General features: G+C 42.8%; 1 protein-coding gene across 4 annotated transcripts in view; it reads left to right on the forward strand.

Moving 5' to 3' along the window:
- The window catches only part of ebf2 (EBF transcription factor 2), a 30,410-nt gene that overhangs the window by 1,368 nt on the left and 10,912 nt on the right, over positions 1-18,130 (forward strand). For 2 of the 4 annotated variants that reach the window (XM_040155372.1, XM_040155374.1), the window contains exons 2-6: positions 1,088-1,244; positions 3,001-3,064; positions 4,651-4,706; positions 4,828-4,901; positions 6,320-6,388. In XM_040155372.1, the coding sequence (XP_040011306.1) occupies positions 1,088-1,244; positions 3,001-3,064; positions 4,651-4,706; positions 4,828-4,901; positions 6,320-6,388 (420 nt within the window). The remainder of the gene's footprint in view (positions 1-1,087; positions 1,245-3,000; positions 3,065-4,650; positions 4,707-4,827; positions 4,902-6,319; positions 6,389-18,130) is intronic. The other 2 variants (XM_040155373.1, XM_040155375.1) reach the window with 1 other exon arrangement.

Raw genomic sequence — 18,130 nt, forward strand, 5'->3', positions numbered from 1 at the left:
AATTAGTATAATAGATATCGCAATAGACATTAAATAATAAAAAGCAATTATTAAGTGATACAACAATGGCGTTATTCGTACTGTAATTGGGTTATTTGATAACATAAATAATTCTATTGAACGTTAAAATGTAATTTAAAATGCTCGGCTGTAGTAGTTTATATAAATATAAAAAATTGTCATAGGGAAATTTTTACCTCAGGGTTTTTTGTTCTTAAAAGAAACGTTTACGGCTGACACAACAAAATCCATAATCTACTCAAGCTTGAGTTATCTGAAGAGATATAAAATGGCCCATTTTAGACCGAAGTCACATTTACAGAAAAAAAAACAACAACTGCAGGGTCTCTGTTGTGCGGACCTGCAGGTTTGATCATCCTTTTTTTGTGTTTATCTGAGATAAAGTATTTTTTTTTAAAAATCAAGATACTTCAATATCAGCCCCAATCAAAAGAGCTGATTCTATTGTCGACTTTACAATTTTCGAGCCAAACCACAGTTTAGTCAAGTTTAGCTTTTCCTGTTTTTCCTTTTTTGCCTTGGTTTTTGTGTAATTTTCCATTAGGTTCTTCTAGATAGGCAAAAAAGCCGTCAAGTTATAGGGAAAACCAAATATTTATGAATGACATTTTTTTGTTTTGTTTTGGTGTGTTTTTTTTCTTTCTTTTTTTTTTTTGTTTTTTGCAAATTGCAAATTATTGACTGTTGTATGGATAAATTGAAGGCCTTAATTGGAGAGTAAAAAACTTTGTAACTAAGGGGAAATAATATGCTTTCCAAAATTATTTGAATAACTGCCTTTAAAGTGCCAAAAATTAAACATATTTGATATGGATATTAATTTAGTTTTCATGATTTAGTGTAAGCAGAGTAAAGTGTCGGGTCTTTAGTTTTTGTCCGTTTTATCTAGATTACTTTGAGAAATATTTTCAACCACCAACGGATTATATACATTGTTAGATGGTAATTTAGTTAAAGATTACGTTTATGTTTAGCAGTGTAAATCAGTTTATTAAACACTATATGAATGTCTTTAATATCATGGAGGTAAGTGTGAGCTGACTGTCTCTTCCTGTTGTGTTCTCAGTGGAGTAGCTCTGTCAAGAGCTCATTTTGAGAAGCAGCCGCCCTCCAATCTCCGCAAGTCCAACTTCTTCCACTTTGTCCTGGCACTCTATGACAGACATGGACAACCTGTGGAGGTGGAGAGGACTGCGTTTGTGGACTTTGTTGAGCATGAAAAGGTGTGTGAGAGTTCTGAGCGCCTGTCTGTCTTAATAATTATAGTAGGATGTCATCAGTTCTCTACATAGATTTCCTCTCTACAGTCCGTTCAGGGGCATTTTTAACATGAAAAAGCTAAAGCAATAGTGGCTGAAAAACTGTGAATAACAGCAGAGCATATTAGTAATATACACTCTATCTCAGCTGAAACCAGGTGCTCAACTTGATCTTCCCCCATCCGCAGTAAAGCCAAGCATATCGAACAGCTGACGGCTACATGTTTACACAAGCTTTACCCTCATTGAGCTGATGATGTGGGATTGAAAAAGAATATCTAATGACTAATTAGCAGCTTGCCTCATTAGGAGGACATCACTACTTTTTAAAATGCAAATTATGCTTGCTCCTGTTGAGTTATACAGTGAACTAATCATCAAAGTCTCTTTTCCTTCATGTCCCCCTCCCGTACTCTAAATACTGTTGTGGGGGGAGCTGGATTCCTCAGGTTGGACAAGACCAAAATAAGGAAGGGTGCAGTGGGGTAACAGAGATAGAAAGAGACTAGAGCGGGGAGACCGCCTGGAGTGGGAGCCTTATGCCCAGTGTTGATGGATGTTTTTGCCTAGTGGTGAGGGGGACAAGAATCTCCTAAACTGGCAACAGCTCTCCACGGTGAGAAAGACAAGAGGACACCGTCCTGTCAACTGAAGTTCAAACATTATGAATTTAATGGGGGTATAGGGAGGGAGGGAGGAGGGCAGGCGACAGAGCTAATGCCAGGGCTGAAAGCTGTCAGTGTGCTCCCCTTTGTGCCACACAGGCCAGTGCAGAGTAATATGACGGCAGTGGAGGAGTTCATTTTCTGCATGGTTACCCTGGCATCTGTTTTTGCTTTGTAATTATGCAGAGGTAGAGCGTGGCATGGTGAAATAAATGTTCCTCTGTGTATATATACAAAACTTATGATGCCAGGCATCCGTCTATCTCCTGATGTGTCTCAATCTCGCTCCTGATGTTAAGTTTTGAGCTCTGTTACTTTCCAACTTATCTTCATGCATCTTAATTTCCCCACTTCTTCTTCCCTCCTTACAACTGTCTCCTTTTCCTGGTTTCTCCTACTCCCCCAACCTCCTTGTTCTCTCTTCTCCTCTCTCGCTCTCGTCTCTGTGATGCCAGCCTCCTGGGTTATTGGACCAGAGAGCATTCCTATGAGACCACTTAGAAAGACCAGTAGATGCAGAGGAAGAGAAAGAAAGAGGCAGAACAAGAGACAGAGAGAGGGGAGAGAAGGAAGAAGTGAGAGGCTAGTGGAGAGCCTCGGGGAAGGAAGGATAGCGGAAAGGAAGTTTTTCTGTCAAGGTCGACTGCTGCTCAGTCTCACATACAATACTTTCCAACCGCTGGAACGCACTTTGCGCGCGCAGACGCACATACAAAGACACACGAGCACATATAACCATCCTTGTTGCTGGGAGGACCACTACATTTGATCTCAAGGTTTTAGGAGTTCCTATCAGACATGATAGATCCACTTTTACAAAGAGCATCCGACTCAAGGTTAAGCACTCAGCTTATGAGCACAACGCAGGGTCCCATATGGGCTTTGAGCCTACAACCCTCTGATGTTGATGCTCCTGGCAGGGAAGGGCGAGCTGCAGGATTAGGAGAGACTCACTGTGCTTAACCCTGCACGGGGATGCCCAGCTGTACTTATCTGTGCCCCAGATGTGCTTAACTGCATGCCCTGCATTCGTCTGTCTTTCCTCTCTTTCCAAGGAGCAGACGGGAGAAAAGACCAACAACGGCACTCACTACAAACTACAGCTCCTCTACAGCAACGGTGAGTAGAGTCAAACAGGAGTTCTCAGGTTGCGGGTTGATTCTTTGCCCTCTGAGGTGTCTAATTTGATCATTTAGACACGATGCTAAGCCCTGTAAATAATAGGAGTTGAAAAAGGTTACCAGTGACACCAGAGCGGTAACATGACAAACACCTTTCCACTTAAGTAATCCACCTCGCCTCTCCTCTCTGAGCTCATAAATTTCCTTCTGCTCATCACTTAATCACTGGGTTTGTACAATTCAGTGCTCAGCTCTCAAGGAGCCTCCTCTGGGCCCACGTATGGGGAAATGAGGTACATGTTGCACCCCCCCCCCCCCCCAAACTCCTCCAACCCCCCCATGGTGCTTCCGCATCAGATCGGGGGATACACAGAGAAATTTGGTTCCCATGAGCCACTGCTGCCCCTACTCTGCCATCGCAGTGGCACCCATGGGAGAGAAGATAAAAGACATGTTCTAGAGCAACCCCCTCGTACACCCTCCATACAGAAACACACGCACACATACACACACACATGTCCATACAAGCAAACCAAAAGCACTTTCTCTACAGCTCCTCCTCTCTTCCCCTTCCCCCAAGCGATATCAAAGGCATCTCAATCGAGACTTTGATGAGAGGAACACATTTTAAAAGCAATACTCTCCAAAGTCTCCATAAAAATTCCTTGGGTAATGCGCTCTTCTCTCAAGAAGCAATTCATTACGTGTCGTTTCCCTCTTTAGTGTGATTTACAAAGGAGGTTTCGAAGAATCCAGAGGTTCAGGTGTTTCTAGAAATCTCACTCAGAGATGCAACTGATTACACAGAAGCGAGAAACAATGATAGAACGACATTTTCTCTTCAATTAAACCCCTATACAAACTGATCAGTTGCTGTTTTATCTGTTGGTTTATAACTAATCTCCCATCAGTCATCTAAACTTGGGAATAAATCAAAAGTTGACAGAGATATAACCACAAAAAGAACAGCCTGACAAATCGTGAGAATCTGATTGTAAATTCTGGCCTCAAAGCAGAACATGACTAATAATCATCAAACATCAAATAACTCTCAATCCCCTCAGAAACCATCAGAGAGAAAATATGAACTGCATGCCAATCTGATTCCTCCATGTTTGCTGGACAGAGTTCAATGCTTTTTCTGAGAGCTTGTCCAGAGTTTGAGAAAAAAAAAGATTTATATCATAAATTTTTCCATTATATTTTGAGAATCCTCAGCACAATGTACTTTTTAAATCATTTTTGATCTTTTTAAAAGAGTGGGTTAGCGAGTTTAATTAGAGTTTCAGCTCCTTCATTCATGGTTACACTTTGCCATGACTGAAGCAACTGTATGTAGTACTTTGCAATTAGGGTCAAATGATTCAGCCTTAATTTACTATTGTTCAGTGATGTGAAGGTTATCTGCACATAAGCTTGATCTCTTGTCTACTCCCAGTTTCTGTTTAACTAATGCACTGGGGTTGAGATCATACATTCAGTTTCTTTGGAAAATTATTTTAACTTTAATAAAACCTTCCTCGTGCATTAAATAAATTGTTAAAGTTATTGATAACGTCCCATTTCTGCGTTTTCTTTTTGCAGGGGTTCGTACTGAGCAAGATCTTTATGCGCGCCTTATCGACTCTGTCACCAAACAGGTTGGTAAACTTTCCTTAAGTCTTCTTGAGGGGGATTCCAGCTCCAGCTATGTAAACAGACTTTTAACTGATTCTTCATGAAACTGAATCTGTCCCATTGCTTCTTATTTCCTCCTCTCAGCCCATATCGTATGAAGGACAAAACAAGAATCCAGAAATGTGCAGAGTTTTGCTCACACACGAGGTTATGTGCAGGTGAGTGTTACACACACACACACACACACACACAGACACACACACACACAAACACACACACACACACACACACACACACACACACACACACACACACACACACACACACACACACACACACACACACACACACACACACACGTTCATTGAAACTTTCACCCACAGGGATGAAATCCAAATATCCAATACTCTCCATCAGTCTACTTTGTCTCAGTCAGCTTGAAATGTGGTTTTGGGACGATGTCTGGGGCTATACGTTTTTTCGAAAACAAGACTGCGGTTGAACCGTAAGTGAAGCCTGTCTGTCATTGTCCTTGTTACAGTTGTAACCCCCTGCTGCTTTTTGCTGTAATGCAGCATGTTCCCGGACAGCTCCTGTTTCTTACCAGTGCTCCTTTCTCTCTGGCCTGGAGTTTTGCAGCCAGACCTCAGCTGACAGCAGCAGACACACTTTAAGGGAATAATCCACCTTTCCCTCATCGAAACTGCAACACTTTTGCTCAGTCGAGACAGCCTGTTTGAACTTTGCCAACAAGTGTAGTGGTGCAGCCAGTGCCAGAAAGTTCTTTTAATGGCAGAGCAAGTTTAAGAAATCAAATCATGGCTCAGGGATCAAAGAGTTTTTTTTATTATGGGGCGATTAAAGAAAAATAGATGAATACAGGATTATGGATGGAGAAGAAGCCAAAGAGAGTGGTCTGGAAGTGGGGCAGTGACCCAGGATTTGAGGGCAGCAGGGGGAAGGACAGGGGGCTGGGACAAGGGGAAAGGGGCTTAGACGGAGTGGGCTTTGCCATTGTGTAGCCAGCAGATGCCCGAATGTGACTCACAGCTGGCTAATAACAGAGCCGAAGAGGCAGAGGGCAAGCGTCACAGCTGGGGAGTGAGGCCGTCTGACAGAGGGGCGGAGGGGGGCAGGGCAGGGCCAAGCTGGGACACGAGAGGGGTGAGGCGAGGTGTAGGGGTGGCAGATGGTTAGGGGTGGGGGCACTTTTGTTATGCAGTGAAGGGGACTTTGGAAAGGGGGGGGGGCTGGGTGGCCAGCAGGCTCCACGGACAGGACTGCTGACGAATGGTAGGATGTTGTGTGTGTGTGCGCAGTAAGGCTGCGTGGGGGTTGAGTTTGATTTTGAAATCAATGTGACAGATTGCCTGGCTGGCTTTTCACTTTTGAATGGTCTCTCACTGTTTGTAGGGTGTGTTGTTGTACCTTTTCTTCCTCTTTTATTCTTTTGTCTATTCTTCCCCTCCCCTCTCATGCCTCTTTTGTGTGCTCCTGGATCTTGGCCGACAGCGGGCAGAGTAGTCTGGGCATGAGGTTGTGGATGGGCCAGACAAATGATGGCTCCTCTTGCTTAATTTGTTTTTTTCCAGCACTGACTTTTTGCTCTTTTCTGTCTCTTTAACTGCCCACTCAGCCGCTGTTGTGAGAAGAAAAGTTGTGGCAACCGAAACGAGACGCCCTCTGACCCAGTCATCATTGACAGGTAATGAGATCCAATCAATGTACCACACAGTGTCCACCACGTCCAACAAGCACCTCTTCATACTTATTGTTTGGCTCGCCGTTTCTTCGTGTACATGCACCAACACACTCACACACATTGCCAAAGAGAGATCATGGTTTGATGTGAAGGTTCATGTGCTGTGATGTTACCAATCAGCTGCTTCATTTACAATCAATGAGAATAGTGACCATAATGAGAAAAGTAACTACATAGCAGAGTAGAAGCCCTGGGGGCTCTGTGTACTTCTACAGTAGTTTTAATATTTGTGTGATCATTTCACATATAAATATTCATTTGTGTATATACGCATCACGTATAGATATTAATATTAACAACATAGTGATAAGTGTTCACAGTAGTCAGTGTTTAAACTGCATCAGTACAAGTGGGCTGTAACATACAGTACAGAGTATCTGTGCCCAGGTCTGTTTCCCTTGCATTTATTTCTCTTCAACTCTCTGTTTATTTGTTGATCTATCCTCAGCCTTCTGGGATCTGTTTCAATTTGGTCTGTCATTACATGCAACAGTAAAACGTTGCATGTGGATCTTTCATACCACCAGACAGGCTCACATGTGTAGTAAATGTTCAGCCTGACAGCCAGTTATCAGGCTTAAAGGCGGATGACCACCGTCGTAATCAGTGTGTGTGAGGGTCTTCACGTCCAAGGGATTTCAGAAGGTCTTGCACTGTCTGCCTGGCATTAACCACTGTGATGAATGCTCATAAGCAGACCGCATGTGAAATACTTTCTCTGTGATGTCATAGACGCAACCTTCATCACCTCTCCCTCCCTCAATTCCTCCTGTCCCCTCTCCTTCCTTCTCTCCTTCCCATCTTCCCTACAATTGTCTGTCTAGAAAACAATCACTTCATATATGTCAAGGACCCTTTTCTTTCCCCTCCTCAGTTCAAGCTGGCTGGCCGTTGACAATGTGTCTCAAAGGATCTCAGCTGAAGATAGTTTTCATATAACGGAAAAATCGGGCTGTTGTCTTTTGAATTTTCCCAGAATACCTTGGAGCAGCTGCTTTTCTCATTTACTGTAGCACATTACTTTCCCAATAACCCCCTCCGTGTGTGTATCTCTGTGTGTGTGTGTGTGTGTGTGTGTGTGTGTGTGTATGTGTGTGTCTGTGTGTCTGTGTATGTGTGTGTGTGTGTGTGTGTGTGTGTGTGTGTGTGTGTGTGTGTGTGTGTGTGTGTGTGTGTGTGTCTGTGTATCTGTGTGTGTGCAGGCTGGTGTGTGTCTGTGTGAGGATTGATTTAAATGGAATCATTGACCTACTGTACTCTCTAATCACACTGGGCATATCCCGTCCTGATGGGGGCTTCTCCCTCTTGACTGGCCTGCGAAATCCTCTCCTCAGGGAGCAGCCTATTAGCAGCCAGTTAATTTCTGATAAGCCAATGGAATTTTGTGTGGCCTTGTGCCCTTTTATCCCACTTTATGTGCACTTTCTCATTTGACTATGTGTGTGTGCACCATACACTGAAAATGAGAGAGAGTAGAAAGATTGACGGGTGTGTGTATGTTCTGAGGATGTTTTCACTGTTCGTGTGCAAACAAACGGATGTATATTTTCACGTGTATGTGAGGATCTTGCACGATTGTTTATGTATGTATATGGATGTATGTGCAATTGTCGGTGTGTGTGTGTGTGTGTGACCCCTACTCTGACCTTTTTCCCTAGTCACTGCTTGGGTCTTAAATTATTCATGTGTGTATGGGTGTGTGCGTGTGCAGCCTATGTGCATTTGTGCATGTGTGTGTGCCTGCGTGTGCAGTTTTGTGTGTGTATGTGTGGAGGAGAAGGTCTGTTTGTGTGGCTCCAGTAATCAGCCTCCTGCTCCTAGCCCCAACACCTGTTCTCCAATTAACATGCAGCGTGCTGGGGCCCACTCGCTCCTATCGCCCAGCCACTGCCTTCTACCCTTTTTCTTCCTCTTCTCTTTTTTCCCTCACTCTCAGCCCCATGTTCCCTTCCTCCCCACCTCCAGTTGTGTCTGTATTTCTGCACACCGCTCTCGATCTTTTCATTTGCTCCCACATGTTCCTACTGTACACTTTCTTCTTCACTCCCTATTGCTTAATTTCCCTTGCTCCTCTTCTTTTTCTTTCACGTTATCATCTCTTCCACCACCCCCACCTTCCCCATACCCTGTCTAATTTTGCCATAATTAGGCAGTGTCATTAGGACACCTACCCAAGCACAAGGGATTTTGCAATTCCCCAAACGGCCCAAACCCCCTCTTTTCTAATCTCCTTTCCATATTGTTTCAGTTTTCTCGCCCCCCTTCTCCTGCTGCTGTTGCCCCCCCCCCTAATCCTGATTTGAGTGAAAGGAAAGAGAGGAGATCACAGCTGATCCATAGGGAGGGGTGAAGGGATAAAGGGTGGAGGGACTGAGGGAAGAAGAGGGCAAGGGCAGTTGTTGACAAAGAGATGACTCTTAAGTTGCCGATGGGAAATAATTACAGTATCTATCTCTCTATCTGCTCCACTCTCCGATGTATCTAATAGTTTTACAAATATCTAATCTTAACATTGGTGAAGCGTTCTGCTTACAGGACTTCTCTGTTTGGAGAATGTCAAGTGCCTTTGACTGATGGACTGGCTTGTTCACTGATTGGATAGATGATTGATCAATAGACAGATAGACAGAGTGATTCCTCTGGGCTCACCACCATAAATCTCTAACTCATCAAACTCATGAAGTCAGTGCTTTTAAAACTTTTCTTTTTTGATAAGTATTTTTCAGTTAATTTCTATCTTGCCATGATATTTTTATATTCCGTGGTAGTTATTGCTGAAATTATTATAGGATCAGTTGGTTAGCTTTTTGACAGAAAATTAATTGACAAAAAAACTCTGGTAATCAATTGATCCTTTTGTAGGTCATATATCAAGTTAAAAAAAGCTCCTCAAAAGTGAGAATTTGCTTTTTTTCTCAGCTTTACACTTTGGGTTTTAATCCCTATATGCTATCAATAACCAACAGCTCAATAAAATGAAAAATATTATCAGCTCCATATATAATACCGGTGGTTTTCACCAATCTTTGTTGCTTTTACTGTGTAAAGCTTGTCTACTCTAAGAGTTCTCAGTATTAACCCAGGCAGATCTTTTAATGGCAGCATTATTGTCATGCTGACCTCTGACCTCTGAGAAACTATATTGGTTCTGGGCCAAAGCTGGCCTCTGTATTTATGGGTGAACCATGGGTTTACAATGGAGACAAGCAGATGTCAGTATTAGTATTAGACTGTGTGGTTTGGATGTAAGGGGTCAGCTCTCAGTGTGAGTGGGTGCTTTTATATTTGGCTGAGAAGCTGAGATCAATAGCTGGTCATAAGGCCTGTGTGGAGAGATCCATCGTAAGGCAAGAACCTCATGAGGTGGAGGGAGGGGTGGGGGTGATCAATGGCGAGCACTATCTCCCTAATTGATTGTGTTTCCAAGAGGGGTCTTTTTTAACAAGCCGGTGCTCAGAGAAAAGAAGAATAATCAATAGGAATTTTCCAATGTTGTCAATATGGCTCTTCCCTCCCCCAGACTCAAAAAGAACTCACAAAGACTCAGACATACTCGTGCATATCAGGCTATGATTTTTGAACACTGAGATAAGAAAACAAAATTTCCATCTAGAATGCACAAGTGCCATAGTTTTGTGCTTTATTTTTCTCCTAGACAGTTAATTTTGCTTTCTGAGTTCATCATTTCACTATTTAAACAATGATTAGTTGTCCAGGGCAATGCAGATGCCCGGCTCCAAGAGGAATCCATTAGTCTTAATCTTAGGTTGTGGGCTGTATTGATCTGTAGTCTTGGTTCTAGTTATGTGCGTTTATCACAGGTTTGTTTTCAACTAGTCAGTGCAGTGTTTTGTTTTTTTTTTTTTCCAGCACTAATTGATGTGTAGTATATTGCTTCAGTTTCAGCTCAATTACAAAATTCCCCAGTTGAGTGATTATTATTACAGTCATTAGCTGTTAATTCCTTATGCTGATATTAATTCTGTAAGCTATTTTTCCTGTGAAGAGACACCTTACAGTATGGTAACACACAGATACACATGCAAACAGTCTAAATTCTGCTGTACAGTAGAACTATCTTTTTTTTCTTTTTCTTTTTTTTTCCCCCACAGTTCTTTGTGGATTAACACTGTCTGGACAGTTTGACAATAAACTATTCAGATATAATTTGTTGCTGTATGTAAATGTGTCTCAGAAGCAGTCTGACCATCTGTTTCAGTGTTTGTCCATCCCCCTGCTTATGCCTGCCCATCTTACACTAATTTGAAAAATAACAATGCATGATGACTGGGGCTCTCTGTGCCTCCTGAATGGTATTTTTCATTGTTCACCTGCTCTTACAGCAGGCCAGAAAGTTTTGCCTTGTACTGGCCGGCCTAATCATTCTTCAGCTTCACCCAAATAGAAAATAGAAGCTGCAAGTCTTTGGGAAAGGCACATTAAACTATCAGCCAAAGAATAAATGCAGCAGCATTTTTTGGAACATGTCAGGGGTCGAATTCCTCCCTTTTCCCAGATGCATACTCAAGCTCTGCCGCCAAGTCGTTAGGCTCTGTTAGGTCATCATATATGCACTTGAGAGTTTTATGTGTGAGACAACATTGTCATTTTAGGAGATTGTTTCTCATACTCCATGTATACGATTCTCCTGTAGCTGTAAAGTGGAACTCATAGCTCTCTGTGTTGATACTGGCATGCTGTACAGCCAGTACCTTATCTGTCACATTATTTCAAGATGGATTTTCTGAATGTTTGTCAAGAGGTGAAAATCCTAAGGGGCAGTGTTATGTTTGGGTGATGACTGAATTACATATTTTAGAAATTAAATTCAATTACACATTGCAATTATAAACTATCAGATCCCCTTGCCAAGAAATAATTTAAAAAATCCATCCAGTCAAATAGCTTTGAGTTTATACTTCTGATTTTGATATATTTCATCCTGAAACAAATCATCAGTAAGAACTTGATGTGAGACCTAAGTGGCTGCAAAACGGTCAATCATGACAATAACGGTTTTGGATCACTCCCATCCTTCATCATCCAACTTACAGGCGATGTTGAAGAGGTTTTTTTCCCCTCAGTTCGAGCCTTTGGCTGTGGAAAGAGCTGAAGATGATTTTGGCAAAGCGGTTGAAAACTGACACAGACCAGCCTTCAGCTATAGTTAGTGCTGCTAGTGATGCTTAGCTTGTTAGATCTGTGGAGTTTTTATGATGGGAAGAGTTGGCCAGTTGGAGGGGTGCCTCAAAATCAAATTAAGATTCTTCAAAGAGAGACATTTTTTCAATTTGAGTTTTTTTCTTAATCAATTGTTGATCATGTAATTGTCTCAGTTGTTTGAGATTTGGCCCCTTTTTGAGTGATTCTGCCGGGGGCTCTAGTATAAGACGTTGTCTTATATTAAATCATACTGTAAATCTGACGCCCAAGGAAGATTTATGCTGGCTTATAGCATTTCAATAAACCTAGAGTGTGAAAACTCAACATTTTTTTTATGAGACCAGAACAGAAAATTGTGAGATTTTGATAGAAAGGGTTTTTAAATATACAAACTACATAAATACATACTGTATGTCTTTAAAATAATGGAAGTTATAGCTAAACACCACATGCAGGGAAAAGCATTTTCATTGAACTACATGTGTAAGCATTTATGGCGAAACCATTTTCCATACCAACCATTCTCATTCAATGTGGTCTCCAAAAAGCCTGACACGTGGTTTATAAGTAAATAATAAAGCATTACATCATGTCCTGATATACCTTAATGAATACTACATGTAGTGTCTTTATTTACCTAGAACAAGCTGACTGGGCAATTATGCTTTTCATATGCAAGCCATAATGAATGATGAGCTGTTCCTCTATAAGAAAATAATGGATGAGGTGGAGGGAAAGAACATCACTCTGTTTGGCGTTATGGTGTTCTTCCACACATCTCAGACTGTATTATTACACTCTGTTACACTCAGTTTACTTCACTGTTTCACCGGGTGTAGTTAAGTGTTACCGTAGCATGAAATATATTACTATGGTAACGTGGAGTTGAATATACCCTGGACAACTGGTTTCGGAAACATCTGAATTTTATCTTGTTACTTTATATTGGGTACCACATCCACTTCCCATAGTATGAGAAAACTGCTTCACAATTGCTGCTGGAATTCACTAAAGACACTGATCAGGTCGTAGAGTTGCTGGTTTTCACCCACAATCATCCCCATCACATGGATGCAGATATTAATATGTTTACATAAATTAACTGTCTGTCATACATACATACATGCAGCGAGACAAAGTCAGAGACACTGGTCCCCTCAGTCTGCTGTCACAGGTCTCTCCCCGGTGGGCTAGTACTGTCCAGTCCCTCCAGACCCCCTGTCAGTGAGCCCCTCAGGCAGGAGGCCAGGCAGCGTGGCGACAAGGCCCTGAGGCTCCAGTGCACACTGCCTCACATAGCGGAGCGGCACACAGGCTGGACCACTGAGCAGCTGGCACAGGACTGTGGAGATGGCTCCTCCCTTGGGGCAACGCAAGGAAGAGAATGACACTAAGACAGACAGGGAGAGATGATGCAACGTCTAGAATATCAAATTCACTGACAGGTACTGCTTCAAACAGTGAGAGCCTCACTCAGAGTTAGACTAGTGAAACTGAGTTCAGGGACCTTTTGGTGAGGCTCGAGCTTTCTGTGATGTGATCTCATGTGAACTGGGAGGATCCTGGTCTCCAGGAGCAAAAAGGAAGTGTATAATGAGTGGTAGGTTATGAGCTGAGTTTGTGTTTGGTCACCTTTGCTCTGCTTCGGCCCGTGTTGGCTGTTGTGGCTTGAACCCTGACACAAGAAATAGGCTTGGTTTGTTTTCTTTGAGAGCCTACAGAGGGGGCAGTCGGAAACAGAGAGCAGCAAAGAAATGTTTTGACAGGAAATGGGAATGGACTACCAATGGGGTAATGTGGGGAAACAGCAGGGGGACATGTGCGAGTTGGTGGGATGTGTGTGTGTGTGTGTGTGTGTGTGTGTGGGGGGGGTCGGGGGGGCGTTGAGTCGCAGCTCAATGGCACTCTCAAAGGCCTCGCACTCCTAGAGTAGCAGGGGCACACCCTCCCATTTGTCTGGCCACTAATAGGGTTCACCTTTGGTTGAGCAGTGTAGAGATTAAGTAGGGGCACTCAAATGATCAGAATGGGGCAGATTAGTGTGATTTAGAGGCACTTAAAAATGCAGGCATGTGAGCGATGTGTGGTTATGTGTGTGTGTGACTTTGGATCTGGTTGTCTGTGGGGGGGGGTTTCACGTGAAATTCCTGCATTTGCCATTTATTTTGTAAAGGGATCTTGTATCAGTGTAATCAGGATCTCCTGTGTGTGTCTATATGTGTGTGTGTGGGTGAGTGTGGAGTCAGAGGCCAGCTAACAGTGGTATTTAGGAACAGGGGCTGTTTTCTTTGGCTGGTTGCTGCTGCTGTGGGTGGAGCTGTGAGGGTGTGTGCTTGTATATGACTGGGATCGGTCACCATCCTCTGTTAAGGTCTTAAATTTCACTAATGACTTAACAATGCCCCCTGGTGCTGGGCCGGCCCCGCAAGCCACCTTGTTTGTTTGTTTGTCTGTTTATCTGGAATCTGGATACGCTATGCAGTATTTTTCTCAGGACTTAGATTTCTCTAAAACTCCCAACCTTTCACTTTTTGTAAGAGATTCCTTACACTAAAGTTTACACATCTGCAGTATTTCTGGAATAAAATTTGATTAAATATCCCTATTGGCTTACACTTGAGACAATAGTTATTCTTCTTTAGTCCATGGAAAAAGCAACGAGGCTAGAATATTGTGTAGATACATTTTTAAAAACTTCTACTGGCACTTGAATTACTCCATGCTAACAGAAAAATATGTTAGGGTGTGTATTGTAAACTTGTGTGCTGTACTTCAGTATATAACCTTAAATAGAAGCAGAAATCATCGCTGGCTCTTTTTTGTTTTGTTGCCTGAATTGCTGCCTGAATCGCTGCCTCGTTATATTTGGGAATCATCGAAAAAATAGCAATTTAACAGTTCCAGTGTCACTATAATCTTTTGGTTTGTGTGCACGTGTGTCAGTTTGTGTGTGTGTAATGGTCCTGATGAATCTGTCAGGGCTGAGGGCAGGGGATGATGTGACTGCTGACAGGCTCCCAGCAGGCATGCTGAGTGCCCCAACAGTCTGCGTGCCCTCCCTTCAGCCCCCTCATCAACCTAGCTCCCCTTCTCCTCTTCCAGTCCGCTCCACACATTTGCTGTGTATTAGCCACGGACAGTAAATTACAGCAGCCTGGACCTCTGAGCAATTCCATTCCCATGTTTTCACACGTTCCACGTTCCTCTCTCCCTCCAGCACCATTATCCAGCTCACCTTCTCTGCGTCTGTCTATCTCCCTCCTTTTCTCTCGTTTTGATTTCCTCCCTCTGTCTGTCATATTCATCCTGGCTCCTCGACTCCCTCAACCCTGTCAGATTTCCCTCCCCTGTCTGTCTTTCCCTCACTTCTGTTATACTTCTCATCCTCCGATCTTCTATTGTGTCACGCTACACAGCATTCCCTCCCCTACACATCCCCTCCACTCCCCCTTTACTTTCTTACAAGCAGGTCCCTGTTGTCTAGGCTTCACAGGTTCCTCAGCCGCCTCTCTCTCCTACTCTCCCTCTCTCTCTCTCTCGTCCTCCTTCCTATCCCTCTCTCCCGCCCTCTCCTTCTCTCTCCCTCTTTGCTCCCCCCTCTTCTCTCTCTTTCTGGAAACAGATGTTGTTTGTCAGATCTTATCATTACTGGCTAATTAAGAAGACATCTCTTCTCCTTCTGTTGTTGCTTCTCTTTCCACTCCTAGCCCTCTCGGTGGCATCCATCCCAGATTCATTGTTCCTCTCAGAGAAAGGTTCAGGTCAAGCTTTGATATACGCATGTTATTGGTAAATATGATTAGTGGCTGACTGATTGAAAGGGTATCGAAAAAGCAAGATCAGTGTCGCTGTATTGCAGATGACCTTCCGGTATGTTTGTAATGTATTCAGCTGTAGAGGGTGCTCCGCGTCTCCATTTGACAGTTATGAGAGTATATTTTGAATCTTCATCCCTCAGGACACACCAAGCATGCTGGGAGAGGTCAGGCCACTGATGGGACTTCTATTCCCTGTCCTGGTTGTGAATTCATGCTCTCTAGACTCTGAATATCTATCCATATCCATCTATTTGGCAGGCTGACCACTATCCCATGTGGCCAAGCTTTGTATGCAATCTATGGCTGAGCTAAGCTTGGGAGACTGAAATATTCATTCATTTTTAAATTGTTGAAATGCACATTTACCAGCTAGCAAGAGGTTATGCAGTAAAACACTTTAGCACCCAGGAGAAGCCTTGTTGAAACACTCAAGTGCCTCTTGTGTACCCTTCCTATCATTCCACTTTCCTCCTTCCAGCAGCTCTTTTCCTCTCGGCTCGGCCGTGCCTCAGTCGGTTTTTGTGGTGGGCATCTTAAAGGTTTTACAGCACTACCAAGCTCTATAAATCAGCACTACTGGTTTAAATGTTTGGCTTTGTCACAGTTCTCAAGTTTAGAGGTGGGATGGGCCAGGGCTGAGGTTGCAGAGGTGAAGCCAGCCTGGGAGGCAATGAGGAAGAGGCCAAGAGGGGCACAGTGAATCCACCAGGCAAATCTAGAAAGAACTGAGTTCACCCATGTGCTCGCTGTCTGTCTGACACTACCTGGAGAGGATTTACTCACTGATTCTCTCACCATTGATCAATAAGATAGGGTATTCGGAATTTTTTTGATATAGTGTGTATACGTAAAAAAGAAGCCAAATTGTTAATTTTTTTTCTATACACAAGCAACCAGTTTGTCTGAATAAAATGCAGTCTAAAATAGTCTAAAATATTATTTAGATTGGTAATTATCTGATTAAATAAATGAATAAACAAGACTATGAATCTGAGGTGACATTCAGTTTCAACTATTTTCAATTTCTGCTACTTTATACTTCTGCCCCACTGCTTTTATTTGACAGCAATAGTTACTGGTTACTTAGAAGGTTAAGATTTTTACACCTAAAACACACAATCAATTTATGAGATATTGTAAGTTTTTGTGGATTAAAATAGCCATCAATATATGAAGTACCTAAAATGAACTCAACAACAGCTACAACATGGAAATGGTTCTTACACATTTATGCATCTGAAATTACAATCTAATAATATAATGTATATTAACACCATACCTTGTGAGAGTACTTTTGCTTTCAATACTTCAAGTACATTGTGCTGATAATACTTTTGTACTTTGACTTGAGTCAAAGTACTCGAGTCAAAGTACAGAATTTGTATTAAGGACTTTCACTTGTAGTGGAGTATTGTTACTCTTTCGTATTGGTACTTTTACTCAAGTAAAATATATGAATACTCCCTCCACCACTGTATTTCACTTAGCTGGTTTGAGATGCTTTTCAGCACATGGGTGCAGATGTCGTTAAAACATCTGCACATCAGTATATGATAAGTACTGATGTCACTGATCGATTATTAGACATCAGGTTGATGTGCTGACCAGTCACTTGCTAATAGGTGGGCAGTGGATAGAGGTTTAAATTGTAACAATCTTGTAAAAATCTAGAAAGCTGCAGCTGTTGTATTGATGACCGGATGTGCATTGTAAAAGCTGTTATAAAAAGTGAGAAAGACTATTATGGAGTCATTTCGACACTGCAACGTTTGCTGGTGAAAGGCGAATGAAGCTGATGCCAGAGATTTCCCTGTATGTATTTTGGGGGGGTTCGTGCTGGGAGGACTGGTGTGAAAGGTCCTGTGATGGTATGCGACAAAGGGGGTATCAGTTCGTGGAGGGTTTTCTGTGCCCCATTAGCAGTGTCAAAGGTCATGTGCCCCGGGTGTTAACCCTGGTGACCAGTCTAGCTTCCAGTCTGCCAGAAGAGCCGGGTCCAGGGGTATTTATTACTACCCCCCTCCCCTCCCTGCTCCATCCCCCAAACACAGCTCTCCCCATGGAGGAAAACAAAACACCTCCATCCCTCCCCCCCAGCCGTTCCTCGGCATGGGTACATGTACTAATTGGATGCATATCCATACACTGATGCATGACGACCCATCTGTGGATCTGTGCCTTGGCGTGAAACATTCTTAAGTCAACAGTGGTTTATCCAAGTTCTCGTCCATAGCCGTGAGCTAAAGCATGTTTTTTGGTCTATTACGTTCACGTTTTATTGAAAATATGACTTTTAAATATATATGACTTTAGATATTTGTTTTTGAGGTATCATTTTTGCTAATGTGTATAATGCGTTTACATGATTAATTGTGCACACATGGTTGCTTGCAAGTCAGTATTTGTCTTCTTGTATTTTTCTGTGAACTCATGCATTTGTGGGTGGCTTGTACAGCCTGTGTGTGACAGGTCCAGATACATGGATACGTGCATGTATCTGGGCCTGTTGTATGAGTTAGTGCCTTCAGTGTGTGAGTGTGGCAGAGGAAGGACCTCAGCATGTCAGTATGTTTTAATGCTTCACATCTGGTTTCCTAATTTTCCTCCCTGCCTCCCTCCTTCCCTGCCTGCCCTCCCCTCAGCTCCCCCCCACCACGATGTCAGGACACTATTTTGTTTTTTCAGGGTGATGGTGGTGGTGGGG

Source organism: Xiphias gladius, chromosome 19 (genome assembly GCF_016859285.1).
Source record: "Xiphias gladius isolate SHS-SW01 ecotype Sanya breed wild chromosome 19, ASM1685928v1, whole genome shotgun sequence".
In the NCBI taxonomy this organism is placed as follows: Eukaryota; Metazoa; Chordata; class Actinopteri; order Istiophoriformes; family Xiphiidae; genus Xiphias; species Xiphias gladius.